This window comes from Zea mays, chromosome 6 (genome assembly GCF_902167145.1).
Source record: "Zea mays cultivar B73 chromosome 6, Zm-B73-REFERENCE-NAM-5.0, whole genome shotgun sequence".
In the NCBI taxonomy this organism is placed as follows: domain Eukaryota; kingdom Viridiplantae; phylum Streptophyta; class Magnoliopsida; order Poales; family Poaceae; genus Zea; species Zea mays.
This window is the reverse complement of record NC_050101.1, coordinates 154,625,485-154,648,395: the sequence shown is the minus strand read 5'-3', so window position 1 is coordinate 154,648,395 and position 22,911 is coordinate 154,625,485. Positions and strand designations below refer to the sequence as shown.

Sequence of the window (22,911 nt, the reverse complement as noted above, 5' to 3'; positions counted from 1 at the left end):
TACAGTTCTGAGTGAGCAAGGCAACTACTTCAACAGGTTATTACTTAGTAGTTATGTCAAGAGATGCATAGAAATATGAGCAAATTCTTACTCAAGTCTTAACAACTTTAACCATGAAATGGATTAATAAACCTCTAATGCAAAAATACATTGCTACAAAAATAACAAAGCATTTTGTTCCAACCCAAATTGTTGTAGCTAAAGCTGAAAAAAGAGAGTAAGCAGTAGCAATGTTTAATATAAGATCACGGTTCAGTACACCAATGTCCTATCCAAATAATAGAAATAGAAATATATATATTATACAGCTATTGTTTCTGGTCTAGGGAGGAAATGTTCAGACTCTCTCATTACCTTGGGAGCTTGGATGGTATGGAAGCATAGAAACAGAGTGGTGTAATAGTGTTTGGTGTTTGATGGAGTTTCGCCCAATCTCACACTTCTTCCGGAGTCTGGTAATGAGGAAAGAGAGAAATGGCAAGTTGCAGGAGCCAAAGGTTTATCCTTTTTGGCTGCTCCTAGACATATTGTTTAGGGTCTGTGGAGGTCCTTTATGGATAGTTTTATGTATGTCTATTGCTGGCCTCCGTAAGGAGTGCTTGTACCCGGGGCCCTTTCTAGCCCCTTTGTTTCCTTCCTTTGCTTAATATAATGGGACGCAGTTCTCTTACGCTTTTTTAAAAAAAAGGGTGTACCCAGTGCCGTAGGCTTCCCGCACTGTGTGGGGTCTGGGGAAGGGTATCTTTAAGCGCCAAGCCTTACCCGCATAATATGCAGAGGCTAGGACTCAAACCCGGGACCTTCCGGTTACAGACGGTAGGCTCTACCGCTGCACCAGGCCCGTCCTTTCTTTTACGCTTTTTGAGAAAAAAATATATTATATTTAGATGTACTGACTTGGAGTAGAAATCACCACTGTAATGTCATCCCGGTCTATCTTATTGCCATGACTGTCTCCAAATGGGTGATTAAGGTGATTGACAAAATTAGGCAAGGTTTCCTTTGGAAGGGAAGAAAGAGGTGAATGGAGGTAGTTGTCTTGTGCCATGGGACAAAGTAACGAGGCCGCTGAACCTAGGAGGGCTTGGCTAGGATGCAAGGATACTTCGCAAAACTCACGTACCGATGTCAGATACCGTATCGGATACGGATACTTTCGGATATGTATCCGGGACGTATCGGAAATTTCTGTGGATTTAAATAAATAAAGAAAAGTCAGATACGCCTGGGACACTTCTCCGATACCTGCGGGATACGTTATAACCCTACAGTGCACGTGCTACTGTAGCGAGCAGCCAAAGGCACGAAGGCTCACTGCCTCTTGTATGTGTGTCGCTAGCTGCCACCGATTGGAGCCCCCACCAATTGGAGCCGCCGCCACCGGTTGGAGCCACCGCCGCCGCCGATCTGTGGCCTTCAGCCCGTCACCCACGGATTGGAGCCGTCACCTTGAGGTCTGTCATATGTGGCTGTGTTCTTCCCTTCTTCCTTCTCAAACTCCTCAAATCTCAGTCTACTGGCTGCTTGACACTCGCTGCTACTTCTCCCATTCTCTGTTCTTGTTAGGCTCCATGGCGGCGAGTTCAAATGCCTCTACTGCTGTCTAGTGACTGAAATTTTGCATCCAAAACTCTATTTTGCAATCAGTCATCAAAGAATCTAAATATTTTGTTACGTGGGGTACCTAGGACAAGCGGCATGTAGGGGGTGCGCTTGCCCCGGCTGCCCCCCTGCTGCGTCCGCCACTGGTCTAGTCTGTGGTCTGTTAGAAATTAGCACTTGTGTGGTCTGTGAGCTTGTGTGGTCAACTGATGATTATCTGAGTCTAGTGGTCTAGCATATCATTAGCTCTGTTTTCAAGTCGTCCGACTAATCGCGATTAGTCGCGATTAGTCGGGCTAGTCGGTTTAGGGTACTCGACTAGCACATCCGACCCGATCAAAGCACCTAATCGCCCTGGTCGTCCGACTAGTCGACGATTAGGGGCGATTAGTCGCTCGATCAGCCGATTCTGCACGACTAGGGTTTAGGATCCTGAATTTTTGATTTCATGGGCTTTTTTTTTGGCGGGCGACCCGGCTACAGGGAGATGGAACGCCAGCGCCGTCTCTACTCTCTATAAAACAGACGGTTCACATCTCCTACTTTCCTGGCATCTCGATCTCTTTCCTTTTCTTCTCTTCTTCTCTATTTTCCTACCGGCTCCTAGACTTCTCGTTCCAGAATCCAGACTTCACCAGTACACCGGCTGACCGGCGACCATCTGTGCGCGCTGCACGGTTCTAGTTCTAGAATCCAGAGTTCCAGACTTCACCACCCCAGATTTCTCGTTCAGACACGCGTGAACAAGAATCAGGTGGAAGGGGAGCTGCAGGTGATGAATTTCAGTTGGATGAAGATCTTCTTTAGGTAACTGGGTGGTAATGTGTGTTGTGTGGTATCTGGGACTGGTAGTATTAGTAACTAGTAGGTGTTTCTTTGCTGTTTTCAGTATTGCTGAATTCATGTCATGTTTACCCTATCCTTCATATATATTATATAGTTATATAATTATATACTATATAGTATAATAGTATATATTATATAGTATATACTATATACTATATACTATATACTATATACTATATACCATACAGTATATACTATATACATAGGTCCTGGATGAACAGGACGACTAGTAAACGACCAGGTCGACCAGAGGTCGATTAGTCGACCTAGTCGACGACTAATCGAGATTAGTCGTCTGGTCGTTCTCCCGGTTCAACTAGCTGGTCGAGCGACCAGAAAACATAGATCATTAGCGATGTTTTTGGAATGCTGGATTCATTTATTTGAGTTCAGATAAATTCTAGAAGAGGAAGTAAATGTTTACTTCAGTGAAAGTTGTTGAACATTAACTTCTGATGCCCTTAAATTGAAGTATTGAACTGATAAGCTGTGGTCCACTATTACAGCATTAAATTTCATTTATAATATATATTGTGTATCGTCATATCAGTGTTTTTTTGAGAAATAGCGTATCAGGGTATCGGTGTATCGTGTATACATATCCGTATCGCCGTATCAGGGCGACATAGGGACTTGGCATACCTAACCTTCAGCTTCAGGGTTAGGATTTGCAAGCAAGATGGCTTTGGCTAAGAAAAGACTGATCCCAACAGGCCATGGAGTGATCTAGATATACCCATCTGACCTCAGATCAAAAAGTTATTTGCTATCTCGGTGGATTCTTATGTTGGTAATGGAAAAAACACCTTGTTTTGGGCTGAATGGATGCTCTATTGCTGTCCTGGCACCAGATGTGTTTCAGAAGGTAGACAAAAAGGTTGTAGCTTCTAGGACGGTGGCTCAAGCTTTAGATAACAGATTTTGGGTGTGAGATGTCAAAACCCCTCTCTCCTGAATCGGTATACAGCAATACCTTCTCCTATGGGATACTGTTGATGAGGTATTGCTGAATGACGAGTACAATCAGCACATATGGAGACATGAAACTTCTGGCCGTTTCTCTTCGAAATCGTGATATAAGGTTCTTTTCAAGGGCTCTGTCATTTTTTAGCCATGGAAGAGGTTATGGAAATCTTGGACGCCCCCCAAATGTAAGACTTTTCTTTGGCTGGCCATTAAAAACAAATGTTGGACAGCTGACATGTTGCAAAAAAGGGGGGTTGTCCTACCTGTAGTCTGTCCCTTATGTGACCAAGAACAAGAGACAATTCAACACCTCTTGATCTCATGTGTGTTTGCTCGGCAATTTTGGTACAGGATTCTAGCATCCTTCGGGTTGGGGCACCTGACACCCAGTGCTGAGAAACAGTTCCTTTGCTGAATGATGGCGAGAGGTTTGAAATAGAATTCACAAAGATAAGCAAGGTTTGAACAATATCATCATCCTGGGAGCCTGGTGTTTGTGGCTGCAGAGAAATCGGGTTGCCTTTGATGGGAAGTCTCCCTCCATTCAAAAAGTGCTGCAAGGTTTTCTGGACGAGTGCTTTCGAGAAAAAAAAAGTTTTCTGGACGAGTTAGCTTGCTGGGCTTTGGCTGGAGCCAAGCAGCTGGGCAGCCTGGTTTAACTGGGTCTTTTAGGGTCGCTAGGTCGAGTTTTTTTTTACGCTATGTAATCGGTGTTTTGGCCAGACCAAGCTGGGACTTTCTTGTAAAGCTTTTTATTTCTCTTCTCTAATTTATAAAGATGTGCAGCTCTCCTGCGCGTACGAGAAAAAAAACCATGTGCCCGTGTTCTTTGTTGAATGCAGAAGGCTAGACAAAGGTGAACTTTTAAGACTGCAGGGTTCATATGGGATTTGTAGGGGATAGGGAACCCAAAAATCCTGTGAGAGCAAAGAGTCTTTGACTAAAAATTCAGAGTAAACAGGTCAAAGTAATATCAACTGCACCGGCTTTTGAGTTCATCCATATGGTCGATTAGTCATGTATCATCTTTTGATCAAGGATTCAAGAATGTAACTTGACCTGTGACCAAGTTCTTACATCAAGTCGCAATTACATTTGATCTGCAGGACCTACAATCTCTGCTCTTTAGGGTAGACAAATGAAATGCTAGCTGCTCTTTAAACATGTTTTTTTAATCAGCTCTTGGAACACGTATCAACTGGAGGGGTATGACCCTGACATCTTCGGTACATAGCGGAGTTAAATAACCTCCTAGAAAATATGCAGCTCCTAAAACAAACTTCCCAAAAGACATCAAATCCCAGAGGCAGTTCCCCCTCCATAGACACATCTACCTCTAGACATGTATCTCAGGGATTCCAATTCATTTATGAAATTTACTTAAACCAGCCATTTAATGCTACCAGGTAAAGGTGCCAAACAACCCTCACAGCAGAGAAACCTTATTAAAACTCTAATTTTGCTTTTTATTCCAACAACATATCCACGTCCTCAAAGCATGTTCTGTGTTTTTTTGCTAGACCAATCAGAATAATATATATGTTAGAACCCGTTTAGGGTTTTGGGGTTAGCCTTGTAATTACCTTCATACTCTTGTGTAATGGGCCAGGTCCAACATCTATTGGTCTATTAATACAAGTCCCAAACCTGAGTTAGGGTTACGATTTCATTCTCCAAGTTAGTACCAGAGCTAGGTTTAGATTTCTTTCTCTTCCTCCCCCCACCCACACAGCCGTCGGCCACCCCTGGCCTCTCCCCAGCCGTCCTACCGCGCATCTCCAGGTCCGCACGAGCTCTTCCTTAACGCGCACCAGGACATCGTCGTGCTCTTGCGAGCTCCTCCGACGCTGACCACCGTCTTCCCCACGTTGTGCTCCACTCCGAGCTCCGTCCAGTCCCTGTTAGCTGCATCCTCTTGGTAGCCGCGACGCACGCCCCCACTGCGGGCCCACGCCTGCCTCAACAGTCGTCGACACCGCCAACCCGCGCCGCGGGCCCGCGCCTGGTCGTGCCGCCTCCATCCACTGAGGGTCCCAAGTCGCGGCTTCTCCTGCGCCTCTGCTCGCCGGAGTCGAGTCGCCCGCCCCTGTTCCCTTCAAGGTCTTCCGCTCTCTGCTCCCTCGCCTCAGGCAACGAAGATCCGTCTATCCTTGCTCGCGCATGGTCCCAGCTCTACATGGTGTCCCTCCTCCTGTCGCCGGGGGCCCTGCCTTTGCCCTGGCCGTCGATGACACCTCCTTCCCGGCTTCGCCTGGTTTTGCCACGGATGTTGTGCGCGTCACCCTTCACAACAGTCAGATTATTCGTGGCATTTTCGTGGCCTTCGATCAAGCCATGAATCATGTCCTTCGTGATGACGTCGAGATCCACCCTCAGGTGGGCCGTCACATGCCTGGACCGCTTGTCTTCCCCCGTGCTGTGATTGCCTCTCTGGCGATTGACACCTTGTTGTCTCCCTCCCCTCCTAGTGGCTCTGTCGGCGCTCCTCCCCTAGCCCTTTCCGCACACATCGTGCCTTCGCCACCCCCTCCCTCTCCCACTGATTGGGTGGTCGACTCCGGAGCCTCCTTCCACACCACTACTGCTAGCTCGTTATCTCACTCGCATGCTCCAAACCCCTCCCATCCTCCCTCTATCGTTGTGGGCAACGGTTCCACCCTCCCGGTCATCTCAGTAGGTGCATCAGTTCTTTCGTGACCATTCTACCTTAACGACGTCTTCGTTGCTCCCCATCTGACTCATCCCCTTCTCTCGGTCCATCGCTTCACTAGCGACAACCACTATTCTATGGAGTTCGATCCCTGGGGGCTCACCATACACTACCTTCCCACTCGTGTCGTGCTCGCTCGTTGTGACAGATCCAGTCCCCTCTACTCTATTCACTTGCCCTCCACTTCCCCCACCGGTGTATCCTCCCCCCATGCTCTTATTGTCGCCACCACCACCCCTGCCATTTGGCATCGTCGCCTCGATCACCCTGGACCTGACGTGATGTCCCAGCTCTCCAGCCGCTCCGATATTTCTTGCAGTCGGAGTACCTCTAGACACCTCTGACATGCTTGCTAGCTTGGCCGTCACTCTCGTCTTATACTTCCACGTCCAGGGCTGCTCAGCCCATTGATCTAGTTCATTGTGATCTCTAGACCTCTCCTGTCCTCAGCCTTTCTGGTTACAAATACTATCTGGTCATTATGGATGACTTCTCTCACTTTCTTTGGACCTTTCCTTTGCGCCTAAACCAACATGATCTGTTGCCTCCTCTTTCAGGCGTCTCTCCCTGCCAGCTACTGGATATAGGCCCTAAACACTGCTACCCATCTCCTCAATCGCCTCCCCTCGAAGGCGGTGAGCCACCCCACTCGCTGCCTTTTTCTCGGTTACTCTCCTGACCACAAGGGTTACCGCTGCCTTGACCTCCTCTCCCATCGCATCATCTCTCGTCATGTTGTTTTTGACGAAGATGTCTTTCACCTTGCTGGCTCCTCCCCACCTACCGATCTCGACTCCCTCCTTGAGACTGATCATGTTCCTCATATGTCTCCACTCGCGCCTCTACTTACGCCACGCGCGACCCAGACGCCACGACTCGCGCTTCCACCCACGCCACGAGCGGCTACGGAACTAGCGGCAGCGAGAGAGGAAGTAGAAGCAGCGGAGGCGGCGGATGCTGCCCAAGCGGCGGCGGCAGAGCTCGAGGCTCTGCGCGGCAGTAGCGCTGGCAGCTCTGTTTCCGGCGACGGCAGCACCAACGACGAGCTTAGGCTAGCAAGGGAGGCAGCGCAAGAGCAGGCGGCTCAATGGGCAGCCGCGCACCCCCATGGGGGCGCGCGCGGCGGCAACCTAGATAGGTGCAGACGCGCTGACGGCGCTCTGGGCGAGAACGCACCCGGTGGCGGCGGCCGGGTCGACAGAGATCGCGGCCTCTACAGGCGGCGCGGCTCCCACCATGGTCACCGTGGGGTCCAGGCCGTTGTCAAGGACATCGGTCCTGGCGGTGGGTGGCCTACCCTCACCAAGACCAACTACGTCGAGTGGGTCGCGGTGATGAGGGTACGGCTCCAGGTTCGCCACATGTGGGAAGCAATTCGGTACGGCGACGTCGACTACAACGAGGATGGTGCAGTTCAGCGACGACACCTACGATGAGAAAGCCATTGAGAAGCTCTTTCGTTGCATTCCCGAGAAGTACAAGCAGATCGCTCACTCAATCGAGTCGCTGCTAGACCTCTTCACGATGACGATCGAAGAAGCGATTGGTCGTCTCAAGGTCGTCGACGAACCACAGGCCCTCTCTAGGCCTATCACCATCGGCGGGAAGCTACATCTCACTCAGGAGCAGTGAGAGGCCTGCCAGGGTGACAAGAAGGGGGACTCCTCCTCGACACGGGGCCGCAAACGTGGCAAGCCACGCAAGGCACGGGGAGGCGCCCAGGCCGGGGCGCGAGGACAAGCTAAGGGTGGTGCCCGCGGAGGCGCCCAAGGCGGCGGCGTCGGCAACAAGAAGCTGGCACGAGATGACGGCTTTCACAACTATGGCAAGCTTGGCCACTGGGGGTTGAATAGGCTAATCTAAAAAATTTCAAAACAAACTTCGAAAGATTGTTAAATCCACAGTTCAACTGGTGCAGGCCGGTTCAACTGCTACACGGGCAAGATGTGGGCAAAACGACGGTAGCTAACTTAGGCTTCTGTGATGAAGATATTCAGGGCAGCAACCTTAAAGTCCATGACATTAGGCTGCCCATGCGGGAAGAAACTGAATTTATTCATATTTCTATGGAACGGGAGTTTTGGATCACTGCCAACATGCATAGGTACTATAGGTACCTTAACTCTTTGTCCAGGATGATCGTTCTCCCGAAAGGCGGAAATCGAATGAATGTCCTTGGGGAGAGTCGGATTCTCCTTCTTCTCCTTGCTCCAAATAGTCTTGCCCGCATAAACGTGTTTGACATGATCTAAGAAGAGATCCTTCGTGCTTCCTGGTCTCCACTCAAGGGGTGTCTCCTTGCACCCTTTATTATGAAGATGATCGAAGTGGTCACTCAGACTCGCTTCGAGAAGCTTGTCAAACACTCCCGCTATGTACCATACTGGGTTGATTCCAGCAACCCAGCTGCTCGTACAAAGCAGGCTCCCTCAGGATCCGGAGGCCCTGCTTCTTCTGATGAGCCACCTCCTCAGCCTCCTCATCATGAGTCCTCCTCTCGCGTCGCTGCTGCCTCACGTCCGATGGACCGCGGCGAGAGAGGTAGAGGTCAGGGTCAGGGACGGGGTCGAGGCCGGGGACTGTTTATTCATCTGGCCAAGGGCATTTTTGGCGCCTTCGCCATGTGCCACGACCGGGCAATCGAGGAGTCCGTGCACAGGTGCCGGACTGACGCGCTGCATGAGGACTTTCGTCGTTATGCCGCCGCCATGGGTCATCCCCTGCCTCCTGGGTCCCCTCCGCCTCCGACCCCCACCTTCCCTGCGAACCTTAATGAGTGGCACCAACAGGAATTTGTTGTGCCATTCATTACTCCTGAGGATGAGGATCCTACTATACCTCGACTCCTCCCTATTCGGGTCAGGGACCCATTCCCGGTGACCCCAGACCATCCGGCTCCGGTCACTTTCCTCCTCCCTACCGGGTCAGGGACCCATTCCTGGTGACCCGAGGCCTTCTGGCTCCGGTTACCACCATCCTCCTACTCCTCATCAGAGGACGTCTTCTGCATCTGGTTTTCCCTCTGGTGATGAGCCCCCTCGGGACTCATCATTTGAGGAAGACATGATGCGGACTTTCTTTACGGACTACCCTTCATATCCTCCATCCTATCCTCCTCCTGGAGGGTATGATTCCTGTTCTCTCTTTCTCTCTCTCCTCGTTTTTGGTCCTTGCTGCCAAAAAGGGGGAGAAATTCTAAAATCTATGGATAGCCAAGTCGTTTTTTTGGTTCTTTATTTCTTTCTTGTTTATTGTTTTGTTTTTGGCCACTGTTATGACTTGTATCTTTTTATTAATGGATGTAATAAAATAGTTGGCATATTATTCACTGTGTTATGATGGTCTTTCGGCCATCATCTTTTGCCCCATCTGTTTGTAATAAATATATTGCTACGAAATACAAATGATGTGTGTTTAGAAACAATCATATGCATCACAGCTCTCTTAATGACACTCTTGCACCCCTCGGATAATTGTATTTAGTGTGGACTTAGTCACTACCTCTAAATGTGTTGCTTATTTGACATAGTATGTCAACACACTTGATTCAAAATTTGTGCACACATTTAGGGGGGGGCCATCTACATACAATTGTTCAAAAGAACCTTACTACTTCAAATGTTTATCTTTTTGACCTTATTTGTTTTGGCATCAATCACCAAAAATGGGGAGATTGTAAGAGCAATCAACCCTAAGTCAGAGTTTTGGTGATTTAATGACAAAACAAATAAGGGTACTAACAGTTTTTGTTCCCAGCATATGTTTAGAATGTACAGGAACTAAAAAAGTAATAAGGACAAAAAGAAACACTATGCAGTCTCCTTGCAAGGACTTCATGCGACGGACGTATAAAACTCTATGTATATCTTGAGTTGCATGATGTACTTCTTCCTTAGTAGTTTTCGCACAGGTAATGATGTTTGCTATAGCTCAAGCCTTCAAATTCAAAAGCTAATTTTTGAAAACCAAAAATCTCTTTAATATTATATGGTTGACCGTGGTTAGGTTTGAGAAACCTAGAGTGTTCTTGTTGAAAAGCAGTTGAACTTGTTCAACTGCAGTTGAGCTTTTCAGCTGAGTTGAACTTTTTCAACTACAGTTGAGCTTTTCAGCTGAGCTGAACTTCAGCTGAGTTGAGCTTTTTCAACTACAGTTGAGCTTTCTCAACTCCAGCTGAACTTCAACTTCAGTTGTGAACCTCTTTGACCATACACCAGCTGAACTTGCCTCCGGGCAGTTGAACTGGGGTTTTCTCTCCTAAACTCTCTGGTCAAGACCAGTTGAACTGGTTTTGAGGGGCAGTTCAACTGGTCTCTGACCCCTCTGACTTCTGACCAACAGTCTGCTAGTCAGACTGGCAAACAGGTCGCCAGAGATGTCAGGGGCGGTTCAACCGGTCTGGTCAACCTAGTCAGACTGCAGGTCAGTCTGCCAGTCAGTCAGACTGGCAGACAGTCTGCCTGACATGCCAGGGGCGGTTCAACCGGTTTTAGACGGGGTCCTGGGTCAAACGGCTAGTTTTTGAGCCGTGACTATAAATAGGACCCCACACCCCTCTCTTTAAAGAGGCTGAACACCCCACATTTATTGCTCACCTAACTTGAGACAAAAGCACTCCTCTCCCCTCTCTCACACTTAAATCTTGCTCTAGATTCAACTTGGTTGGAGGAACTCTTGGGTGTGAGGTTTGTGCTTGTGCTCACGATTTTGGTTTTTCCTCTCCCATCTCATTTAAGATCTTGAGCTTGTTGCAAACACCTCTTGTGCATTCTTGGTGTTCTTGAAACCCTAGGTTTCTTGGGAGTCTCCAAATTTGTGGACGACCCCAAGAAGTTTGTAATTCCGCTCTTGTGAGCAACATTTGCAAAACAGTTGGATTGGTTCAGAGTGGTTCAACTTGCCCGCGTAGCAGTTGAACCGGCCTGCACCAGTTGAACTGTGGATTTAACAATCTTTCGAAGTTGGTTTTCAAAATTTTCATATTAGCCTATTCACCCCCCCCCCCCTCTAGGCTACTTTCAAGACGAACCGCACTTGGGAGCTCGCTGATCTCCCTCATGGTCATCGCGCGATCACCCTTAAGTGGGTGTTCAAATTGAAGACGTATGAAGTCGGCTCCATTGTCAAGCATAAGACTCGGTTGATGGCACACGGTTTCTTACAGCAGGAGGGGTTCGACTTCGACAATGCTTTCGCCCCCGTGGCACGGAGGGAATCCGTGCGACTCCTTGCGCTGTCAGCCCAGGAGGGCTGGCACGTTCATCACATGGACGTCAAGTCGGCGTTTCTTAACGGCAACTTAAAGGAGGAGGTCTACGTACATCAGCCGCCAGGTTTTGCGATCCCTAGCAAGGAAGGCAAGGTGTTACGCCTGCGCAGGGCCCTCTACGGCTTGCGACAGGCACCGAGGGCGTGGAATGCCAAGCTGGATTCCACGCTCAAGAGGATGGGCTTCATGCCAAGCCCGCACGAGGCGGCCATCTATCGGCGGGGCAATGGAGAAAATGCCCTGCTGGTGGGTGTCTACGTCGATAATTTGGTGATCACCGACGCCAAGGATGCAGAGGTGGCGACGTTTAAGGATGAGATGAAGGCCACCTTCCAGATGAGTGACCTGGGGCATCTCTCCTTCTACCTAGGGATTGAGGTGCACCAGAATGACTCTGGGATCACACTTCGCCAGACCGCCTACGCCAAGCGCATTGTTGAGCTGGCTAGGCTCACTAAATGCAACCCAGCTCTCACTCCGGTGGAGGAGAGGCTGAAGTTGAGCCGTGACAGCACGACGGAGGAGGTGGACGCTACTCAGTACCAGCGTCTTGTGGGGAGTCTTCGCTACCTCGTCCACACACGACCGGATCTAGCATACTCCGTCGGCTACGTTAGTCGGTTCCTGCAGCAACCGACGTCAGAGCACGAGCAGGTTGTGAAGAGGATCGTCTGCTATGTTGCGGGGACTCTTGACCACGGTCTCTACTACCCGAGGTGACCTAGGGAGGCACACCTTGTTCAGTACAGCGACCACGTCGGCGACATCGACACCAGCAAGAGCACAATCGGGATACTCTTCTTCCTCGGCAAGTGCCCCATCAGCTAGCAGTCGGTCAAGCAGCAGGTGGTGGCCATGTCCAGCTGCGAGGCCGAATACATAGCGGCCTCCACCGTTTCAACTCAGGCGCTCTGGCTTGCTCGCCTGCTCGGTGATCTCCTCGGGAGAGACGTTGGAGCAGTGGAACTCCAGGTGGACAGCCAGTTTGTCCTAGCGTTGGCCAAGAACCTTGTGTTCCATGAACGGAGCAAGCACATCCGGGTGAGGTACCACTTCATCCGTGACTGTTTGGCAGAAGGGATCATCAATGCGTGCTACATCAACACCAAGGATTAGCTTGCGGACCTGCTCACCAAGCCCCTTGGGAGGATCAAGTTCCTTGAGCTTTGCTCCAGGTCCGGGATGGCCCAACTATCCAACAAGACGACGCACAAGACTTAGGGGGAGAATTGTTGGAATAAGTCTTGTGGTCTGTGGGTAGAGGACAGCAGGATTCCTTACTGCAGTTTTGACTGCTTTAAGGACAACAGGTTTAGTATGAAGGACAACATCTCCTTTACTATCTAGAGGACAGCAGGAGCTTTTGATTGTCCTCCTTTAACATCTAGAGGATAGCAAGGACAGCAACATCTGTAGTGCAGCGTGTTCACTGTGTAGTGTGTAGTGCAGTGTGTAGTGCAGCCCCTAGGGCTATAAATATGTGTCCCCAACCCTTAGATGGGTATGGCATTGTGTAGTGTTTGAGAAAATAAACAGAAAATCGCCCCAACTCATAGTGACATCCTCTCGATGAGAGTAAGAGTCACGTTGCCTACATCGCGGCCCTGGTACAGTCGTTTCGCCTCCCACTTGGCCTCCCTCGGCTTCGTCAAGGCCAAGTCAGACACGTCCCTGTTGATCTACCGGCGCGGTGACGACGTCGTCTACCTACTGCTCTGTGCCGACGACATCGTGCTCACGGCGTCCAGTCCTGATATTCTTCAGCGCACGATTGTCGCCATTCAGCGCGAATTCGCAATGACAGACCTGGGACCTTTCCACCACTTCCTCAGCATCACCGTCGAGCGAATGCCTCAGGGTCTCTTCCTCCACCAGCGCCAGTACGCCCTCGACATACTGGAGCGTGCTGGCATGTCCGACTGCAAGCCCTGCTCCACGCCTGTCAACACTCAGGTGAAGCTCTCTAAGGACGACAGGCCCCCGGTCGCCGACGGGACGTCCTACCGGAGCCTCACCGTCGCCCTTCAGTACCTGACTTTCTCTAGGCCCGACATCGCCGACGCTGTCCAGCGGGTGTACCTCCACATGCACACCACGTGGGAGCCCCATCTCCAAGCTCTCAAGCGGATCATGTGCTACCACCGCGGCTCCATCGACTACGGCCTTCTCCTTCGACCCTCCCCGACGTCGGAGCTCGTGGTCTACACCGACACTGACTAGGTTGGCTGCCCTGACACGCGTCGGTCCACTTCCGGCTATGCTGTGTTTCTGGACACCAGCCTCATCTCCTAGACCGCCAAGCGGCAGCCCATCGTCTCTCGCTCCAGCGCATAGGCCGAGTACCGCACAGTGGCCAACGACGTGCGGTATCAGCGCACGAAGCACGTGGAGATCGAACTGCACTTCATCCGCGAGCGTATCGCCGCCGGTGACATTTGGGTTCTCAGCGTCCCAACCACGTTGCAGTTCGCTGACATCTTCACCAAGGGGTTGTCGTCGAGTGTCTTCACCGATTTTCGATCCAGTCTCAACATATGTGCAAAATAGAGTTAAGACTGCGGGGAGGGAGGTAGAACCTGTTTAGGGTTTTGGGGTTAGCCCCTTGTATATCTTCATACCCTTGTGTAATAGGATAGGCCCAACATCTATTGGTCTATTAATAGGATAGGGTTTCACTCTCCAACTATATACATACTTCCAAACTAGTACATTGACTAGTGGAACAAATATCCATAAGTGAACTAATCAAAAGAATTCTAAAAAGATTACCATGGATTGCTTTTAGAGCTCGCTGAAATATTTTTGATGCAGAATCCATAGAACCATTCTTCACATGCCACATAGCATAATCGTACCATATATCAGGATGATGATATAGATACATCAGGCACTGGAAAACAAGAAATGTGAAAATTAAATCAAGTGCATATGGTCCATTGATCATTTACAAACCCCATATGTTTCACTGTGAAATGGAAAAAAATGGCCAATTCAGACCTCAGGGTTAAAATATTTGAGGAAAGAGAAATGTACAAGGTAAAATAGCCCAAACAGCAATTTATGTGTTTTTCTTTGTCTTGGATAAACTACAACAATAAAACCACGAACAGCATAGCAAATCTGCATTTCATAAAGTAATATCAAGATTAGGTGTTGGACAGCCGATAGACTTGCAAAGCGGGGGGCTTCGCACCCCCCGACATGTCCCTTTTGTGAGCAAGAATTTGAAACCATCCAACACCTATTATTAGGGATGAAAATGGGACGGATACAGTCGGATACAGGGTCATCCTGTATCCTACCCTAATATATTTCTCTCGGATACGGGACCGGATACGGGTAGTTAAGATTCAGGACGGATACAAGACGGGACCGGGTAATAATCCGGGCGTGTAAGAAACGGATAACGGATACTACTCGGGTAGGTACCGGATAGTTGTCGGGTAGTTCGTACCGATGATATTAATTGCCCAACCATCCAACAAACACATAAATTAAGCAATACATAATCATGTCTAAGTTGAGCACTAATGCTGAGTATAAAGTTCTAGCAAATACCACCGCATAACTAATGAGGGTTCAATCTCTTCAACAAGAATTGAAAGTTCCTAGTCTCCCAACCTTAGTAACCAGGTTCTCTGATCGATGGGATCGATGAATAGGAACGTGGTACGCAGTACGCTACTAAACTAGGTTTTAACACTATCGGAACAAGATTGTTCCCACGTTCCTGTAACGGAACAAACGTTCCCAGAAACGAGGAACGTGGCCAAGTTCCATGTTCCCGGTTACTAAGCTCCAAACAGCGAGAATTTGGTGCGATAATATTGGAGCTACATATCTCACGCCAAATCTTTTATTTCACGGTCAAGTAAAACATGTTGACATTGATTTTCACTTTGTGCGTGGAAGGGTAGCTAGAAAGCTACTAGATGTGAGATTAATATCCAGATTGCAGATGAGTTCACCAAGGCACTTACTACTAAGAAGATGGAGCACTTTAGAAACAATCTTAACTTGCACAAGTTATGATTGAGAGAGGTTGTTAGAATATGGAAGGATTAATTATTTAGGCCTACATGCCTTGTTCTGTATAAATAGAGATGTATTCTAGTTATAGATAGAGTTGTAACCGAACATGACTAGACATAGAATCCTGATCAGTTACCACTATTGTGACTGAGTCAGACTACAACTTGTTGGCAATTTATGTCGATATAAATATACATCATGCGGCCTCCTCTAGAGGATATAATCGTTTAACCAATCTAATGTTTTTCTCATAAGGAGATGTATTCATCTAATCAAGAAAGAAGATTAGATCTATTATCCCAGTCCCTTGTCCTATCTCTGCCCTTGTGTTCTGGACCGGGTAGTGTGGCCTATGACAGGAGGTCATCTCATTTAGGCGCCTCTAGCATCTAAGTATACAGATAGAAATAGGCTTACTTGCTCATAAGTAAAGGTGATACGCCTATTAGCTGTTGTAGCATCAATTCTTTGAGGGTTCCCCCTATAGAGAAACAAAATTCATGCCATTATCAAATATGCAAGGAGTAATCTTATATGGAGGTAACGAAAAGTGAAAATTGGACAAGTTTCAATTAATGGTTTAATACAGAATTTGCCCCCACATAATGACCATAAACAAAAAAGGGTACATACAGATCGCAGAGCATAAAGACAAGTTAACGCTTACAGTAAAACATCATCAACATCAGCATAGCCTTTTAGTCCCAAGCAAGTTGGGGTAGGCTAGAGTTGAAACCCAACAAGATGTCACCAAAAAGGGAAAAGGGAGAGGGGAGGGAAAAGCTTTTGAGAGCACTAAAAGAAAAAAGGCTTAATCACGATCCGGGCACGTGGATAGCTTCTTTCCAGGCACTTCTATCCAAACACAACTCCATTGGGATATTACATTGCTTCAAGTCCCTTTTGATTGCCTCCTCCCATGTCAAGTTTGGTCGACTTCTACCTCTCTTCACATTGTTGTCCCGTCTTATGATGCCTCTATGCACCGGTGCCTCTGGGGGTCTCCGGTGGACATGACCAAACCATCTGAACCGGTGTTGAATAAGTTTTTCTTCAATTGGCGCTACTCCTAGCCGATCGCGTATGTCGTCGTTTCTCACTCGGTCCAATCTTGTGTGCCCACATATCCAACGCAATATACGCATCTCTGGGAAACTTAGTTGTTGGATATGTGACATATGTCGTCTCTTAGTAGGCCAACACTCAGCCCCATATAACATAGAAGACCTAATCGTTATCCTGTAAAACTTGTCTTTCAACTTCTGTGGTACTCTCTTGTCGCATAGGACTCCCGATGCTTGACGCCATTTCATCCACCCCGCTTTGATTCTATGGCTAACATCTTCATCAATATCACCATCTCTCTGTAGCATCGATCCCAAATAACGGAAAGTGTCCTTCTTTGGTACTACCTGGCGTCCCAAACTTACATCTCCATCCTCACTAATTGTAGTACCAAAGTCACTTCTCATATACTCAGTTTTGGTCCTGCTAATTCTAAATTCTTTTGACTCTAGGGTCTGACGCTATAACTCTAGCTTTCTATTTACTCCTTACCGGCTTTCATCTACTAGAACTACATCGGTAAAACATAGAAAACATAAATTCTACACCTAAGTTCAGAAGGGATCATCAATTGTAGTTGAAGTCATGTCATGCTATCTAAATTCCACTTAAAACAGCTCTCAAAATATCCAAATAAAAAAACTAAACTAAGCAATGATTTGTGTGAAGCAAAGGCAAAAGAAGAATATGAAGAATTAAGCTGTTATGTCCTTTGAAACATTAAATTATGAAGTGCAGAAAAAAATCATGTGTAATTTTTCACTCATGCAACATAGCACTTGTGGCACAGATGTTTACTTACTTTTCAAATACCAAGAGTCTTTTCCATGCCATACACTGTTGCTCTTCCTGTGAAATAAGTTAACAAGTTACCAACCAGTCACTTTGACGTTTGGCCTAACAGACTGAAAAGAAAATGGACATAATTTCCCAATATTGGAAAAAAATCAGGAAAAGCTAATAATCCAAAGCATGATCAGTAAATGAAACAAGAAATTGCACTTTATAAGGAAGTGGATCTGTATCCATATTACGTTCGATATGAAAGCAATGGCCTAAACTTAATGCAGGCAAAACACAAATGCCTAAACTCAATGAGAGGTATTAGCCAAACTCAAAGCAAGAAAAAACACAAAAAAGCAATCCATTAGGTGCATATCAAACTGGCCCAATAAAACCTCTGGTTCCAGATTAAACAGATGGATTCTGAAATACAAGATAAACTTCTGCTTGTGGAATACTGGTATACTACTGAATGGACTTCAACTAGGTAGCTATACAGGTTGCAACTTCTAAGGCAGTTAGCAAATTCTGGAATGCCATATAATTAAGTTATCTTTTTAGGGGTGAAAACCTTCAAGATGAAACAATAGAAACAGCAGCACAACAAAATGAAGTAGATTGAGGTAGGCTAGACTGCTAGAGATTAAACACAACAAGAGCCACCAACATGAGCATATAAAGGTAAAATAAAAAATATTAGGAATATGGTAAAACATATTTCAAACTGAAACATTGCAAACAATCATCCATACAACAATACAAAGCCCTTAGTCCCAAGTAAGTAGGGTAGGCTACAAATGATTGTCCATAAAAAAACAATTCTTGAAGTCAATATTTATGGATTTGCACCATAGCTATTAGCTAGTCAAGTCGTATGAATCAACATTAGGACCTAAGAAATGGCCTACCTCGTAAGAGCCTGTAGGGAGGCAACGTTAGGACATAAGAAATGGTTTACCTTGTACGAGCCTGTAGGGGGGGTGGCCAGTACATTCCAATCAATATCATCAATGTACTTTTTTCGCTCTCTATATACAGCCTTAGCACTGTTAAACTTTGGTTGGTATTCAGATAACAAGCCTTTTGCCTGGAACGTGTGTAGATAATCATCAGCTTGAGTATGATTGTGCAAACTATGAAACAAAGGCAGGTCAAATTTAAAATTGCCAAAAGAAGTGATAAAGTAAAACAGCCAGAAAGCATATAAGAACAGTTTTTTTAACGCAACTTATAGACTTATTTGCATGCTTATTTGCAGAAAGATTAAAAACCCAAAGAGAATTTCCAAATACCAAGGTGCGGCTAACAGAATTTTCGAAGTTCTCGTAATCCTTCCACAACTGCTCTACATGATTAGTTGGAACTAAAATTGCCTTCTGGTACACTTTACGAACAGTAGTCATGCGATGCGACTCTTCATGGGGCGTCACAACCTAAAGAGTTTGCAAGTCAGCAATGACCCAGAATGCAACCACACATGTAAGGCCATAATGTTAAGATGGGGAACAGAAAAGAAAACAAGGAGCACAACAGACCGGCATGGACTTGAGGAAATTAATATACTCCATCCAAACAGGGCCAGAAGCTGCATCATTCCCTGGAGATTTAAAGATTATTTTTGTAGTCTACACCGAAGGTGGCTTCATCACCATACACTGCTTGGATGAGAGTCCTCTGCTTACCAACGTAGTTGAGCATGAAATCAAAAGCCTTCTTCGTCTCATCAAGACCCTCAGAGCCCCTTTTATCGTTAATTCTCCTGATAAAGTTGATGTAACAGCGCCTGCAAGTTACAAGAACCCAACCAGAATCAATGGTTCGATGTGCATGCCAACTCAGCTAGAGCATGTGTGTGTGTGCGTGCCCGCAAAGTCGATATGGTGCAAGTGAGTTTAGCGTTGACCATAGACTAATGTGAAGGCAGTTGAGCAGGCATCTGCTGAAAATCTGCTTGGCGGCTTCATCGTTGTTGGTGGCCATGTAGGCTTCGACATACTGCTTCCAGTATTTGGCCTGGGCATGGAATTATGTATCAGTACTTTGGCATAAACAATGAGGAGCAGTGAACGGGATCAAGGGAAAGTATACTGACGGCCGTGGGGAAAGTGGCGAGCAGATTCTCGTAGATTGGGGCGGCCTCATTGATGGGGAGCAGCTGAAATCAATAGAACTGGATTGGGTTGGGTATTCAGTTGACGTGAGTAGAGAAGAGTTGAGAGCAGAGGACTGACGAGGGCCTCGTTGGCGAGGATCTCGGCGGCCCGGACATTGTAGATGTCGCCGCCATCGCCATGGGCGGCGCCTCCTCCGGAATTCTGCAACCACTCACCAGGAAAGAGATTCAGTACAACGATTAGAAGGATACTAGTGTATAGTGCGCGCGTGGCGAACCGTTTATGTATGCTTGACAGAGAGTAAATAAGGACATAAGAGCAAAGACAAAGCAAACCAAGATTCAGTGATTGAAAGAGTTGGACATTGTTCAGAGGTGATTAATGTAGCGGTTACATTAGCTACATAGTCAACCGACAGGTTCGTACGAATTTATATATTACATCATTAGCAGGATTCAACAGCTGGGGATCAGCACTGCGAAGGTTTCAGCAGTTTGGTTACTTGTACACAAAAACATTCGTGCTCCAAAAGTGACGATGCTCGTCATAGGTATGCAACATAGGTACCAATACAAAAAAGGTGAGCATCAGTAGTTAAAGAGTCTTTGAGCTGCTGTGTTTGTGTGGTATAGTTATGAAGGTGAGTGAAGAAGAATATGCAGATTATATTGATTACAAATTATGAAGAGGGCAAGAGAGTAGAATGTTTAGTACCTTCATGAGAACGGCGATGATCTAACGATTAAGGTTTTGAGGGTCTGTAGAACCTGGCTGGGTAGTCTTGATCCTATATGTTTGTTGGTGTTACTATGAACTATGATTCATACCTGCAGAATTGAATAGTATATACAACTCTGGTTGTATTCTTTTAAAAGTACATACTTCTTAGGAGGCGGCGCAAGGTTATCTTTGTTGAGCTGATCTGAAAGTTGGTCGTCAACATGTAAATAAGTGGATAAGAAGTGTCAAGTAACATGGCTAATATAAAATAAAAGTTAATACTATTGAAGTTCAATGCCTTTTTAAGAAAGCATCGTAGTTACTGAGAAGTGAGTTATTTTTATTATCATGTCAATATGTCATGCATGTGTGCTGATCTCCACTAACTTATATATTATATAATGATGATGCCCATTGTAGCAAGGCTGATCTCAACTAACTCAGATTATATTTGCAGATTAAACTACCACAAATAATTATGTTGGTATAAACTACATACCAACAACATAGTTTTTGTTTCAAAGTAAGTTGGATTAAGTTGGGGATCAAACCAATAAGAAACAAACATATTGAAAAGGTATGGAAAGAGTACAAGACAGTGAGCTAAAATTCTTTGTTACTTCTATAAAACATGTATGAAGCAAGTGTGGATTGTAATATGTGTTTTTTGTTGCAACAAGAGTAGACAACTGTTTAATTGTGGGAACATATGTAATGTAGATGTTAAAACATGTTTCATTTGAGAGTGGATTTTTTGTTGATTGTTGCAACAAGAGTGCATAGCTATATTTCTGGGAACATGTGGAATTGAAATGTATAAGCAAAGAAAATCACGAAGCAGAGGGAAATCACAAACAAAGCGAGAGCTTATGTAAGTACTCCTTTCAGAACCAAAGATAATTTGGTCGCTAATTAAGGAACGTTGTATAAACCAATGTTCCAATGTTTTCAGATCGACTGGTCGCTCCTGATCACCAGAGGGGCGATCAGCTGACTAATCACGATTAGTCGACGACCAGCCCGATTAACCGGGCTCTGATCGGTCAATCAGACATCCTGATCGTCCAGGGCTATAGGAACCGATCAACCTTCAACAGGCCAACAGCCATACTACAACATGAAGCAAATAATCACTGGAAGGTTTCAGGCTTTCAGCATCTAAGTAAAACTGAAAACCAACAAACATGGACATGGGCAGCTACAGGCCAACAGCCATACGCCCATACCTACAGGCTACAGTACAACAGAGCACACAAGAAAACAGGGACAAGCTCTGAATCTGGATTCTGGAGACTGGAGACCGTACCTGCAGGCCGGCTGCTGGCGCCGCCGCGCCGGGGATGGAGGAGGGGACGATGCCGCCGTATCCCCCGTCACCGGTAGCGCGCCGCCGTCACCTGGACAGTGTTCCGCTAGGATTCCTCCCTCGGCAGCTGGTTGGCTAGTTCGTATCGTGTGTGCCTGGGCGTTGCTCCGTTGGCTCTTGGTTGTGCAGCTTCTGCTCACGTGGTGGGAATTGGGGAAAAGGAATCTGGGCTGGGCCGCTGGACAAGTGAAGTGGGCCGCTGGACAACAAATTAATTAAATTGGTTTGGTTTATAGTGTTTACGGAACATTGGATTAGCCACGATTAATCGGCGATTAATGGATTGATCGTAACTCCAGAGAGCCGATCAAGGGTAACGACGCAATCAGGGCGATCAGATCTGATCATCCGATTAGTCAGCCTAGCTGACTAGATTGAATTTTACTTCAATCCAGCCAGCCAGGCAGACTGGGCAAGTGAAGTGGGCCACTGGGCCGAAATTTCAATCCAGCCAGCCAGGTTGACTAATCGGATGATCAGATATCTGATCGCCCTGATCACGTTGTTACCCTTGATCGGCTATGGAGTTACGATCAGTCGATTAATCGTCGATTAATCGTGGCTAATCGGATGTTCTGTAAACACTATAAACCAAACAAATTTAATTAATTTGTTGATGCACAAGGAGCACAGGCAGGACATGAATCAAGCGTGGTAGAATTAAATGCTACAAAATAGAACTATTTATGCAACGACACAATGGCATAGAAATGGAGTACGAGCAAAGGCTAGAAACAATTACCTCTCTAAATAAACTTTGGTTATGTGATATTGTTGCAATTATTGAAATCCAAAAAACAATTTAGAGTGCTGCTATAAAGTATCCAAAACCTAATGTTGATTCCCTTGTACTGTGAGTTTGTTGCACATAAATAAATAGGTAACTTAGCTGAGAGTGAAGCACACGAAACACAAACATAACAAGATAAAATTATTTCATGAATGCAGGTGAAATTAGCTCATATTAGTACTACATTTACATCGAAAAAATAATATAAGTGCAACATGTACAAGCAACTTTTTTGTCGACACATAAAGGACGTTCTGTAAACCAAATCAATAAAGTGTTGCTACACAGGGAAGGCAACATGTAGCAAACGCGGCACACGAATGAAGCGTGCTTATAGGAAATGGTATGTCACCGATTAGTTCGTGTAAGGACACAATGGCGCAGAAATAGAGTAAACATAAGGCAAGAGCCAATTACCTCTTATGATAAACCTTGGATATATGATATTGTTGCATGTACTGCAATCCGGAAACGAACAGGGGTGTTGTGCTAATGTAATAAATATTTCAGAACACAACGTTAATCCCCTTGTTCTTGTGTTGCATGGCATTAGGCAACGCAATACAACGTAAAATTCTTAGTAAATATTCGACGAGACGGAGACACCGAAAAGCTAGGATATACGTGGTTCAAATGTTAGGCTACATC

General features: G+C 46.4%; 1 protein-coding gene across 12 annotated transcripts in view; it reads right to left on the bottom strand.

Annotated features, from left to right (window-relative positions):
• The window catches only part of LOC100278777 (uncharacterized), a 51,731-nt gene extending 30,121 nt beyond the window's left edge, over positions 1 to 21,610 (bottom strand). For 5 of the 12 annotated variants that reach the window (XM_020538887.3, XM_020538891.3, XM_035959516.1 and 2 more), the window contains exons 1-13: positions 21,414 to 21,610; positions 20,270 to 20,309; positions 20,102 to 20,174; positions 19,505 to 19,588; positions 19,366 to 19,428; positions 19,177 to 19,286; positions 18,956 to 19,056; positions 18,809 to 18,870; positions 18,566 to 18,706; positions 18,232 to 18,360; positions 17,293 to 17,339; positions 15,843 to 15,906; positions 14,163 to 14,283 (exon numbers count right to left, since the gene is read on the bottom strand). In XM_020538887.3, coding sequence (XP_020394476.1) covers positions 14,163 to 14,283; positions 15,843 to 15,906; positions 17,293 to 17,339; positions 18,232 to 18,360; positions 18,566 to 18,706; positions 18,809 to 18,870; positions 18,956 to 19,056; positions 19,177 to 19,286; positions 19,366 to 19,428; positions 19,505 to 19,588; positions 20,102 to 20,107 — 928 coding nt within the window. In that variant the 5' untranslated portion in view covers positions 20,108 to 20,174; positions 20,270 to 20,309; positions 21,414 to 21,610. Of the gene's footprint in view, positions 1 to 14,162; positions 14,284 to 15,842; positions 15,907 to 17,292; positions 17,340 to 18,231; positions 18,361 to 18,565; positions 18,707 to 18,808; positions 18,871 to 18,955; positions 19,057 to 19,176; positions 19,287 to 19,365; positions 19,429 to 19,504; positions 19,589 to 20,101; positions 20,192 to 20,269; positions 20,310 to 21,413 lie in introns of those variants that run through there. The other 7 variants (XR_004849944.1, XR_004849945.1, NM_001360918.1 and 4 more) reach the window with 6 other exon arrangements.
• Positions 21,611 to 22,911: the final 1,301 nt, after the last annotated feature.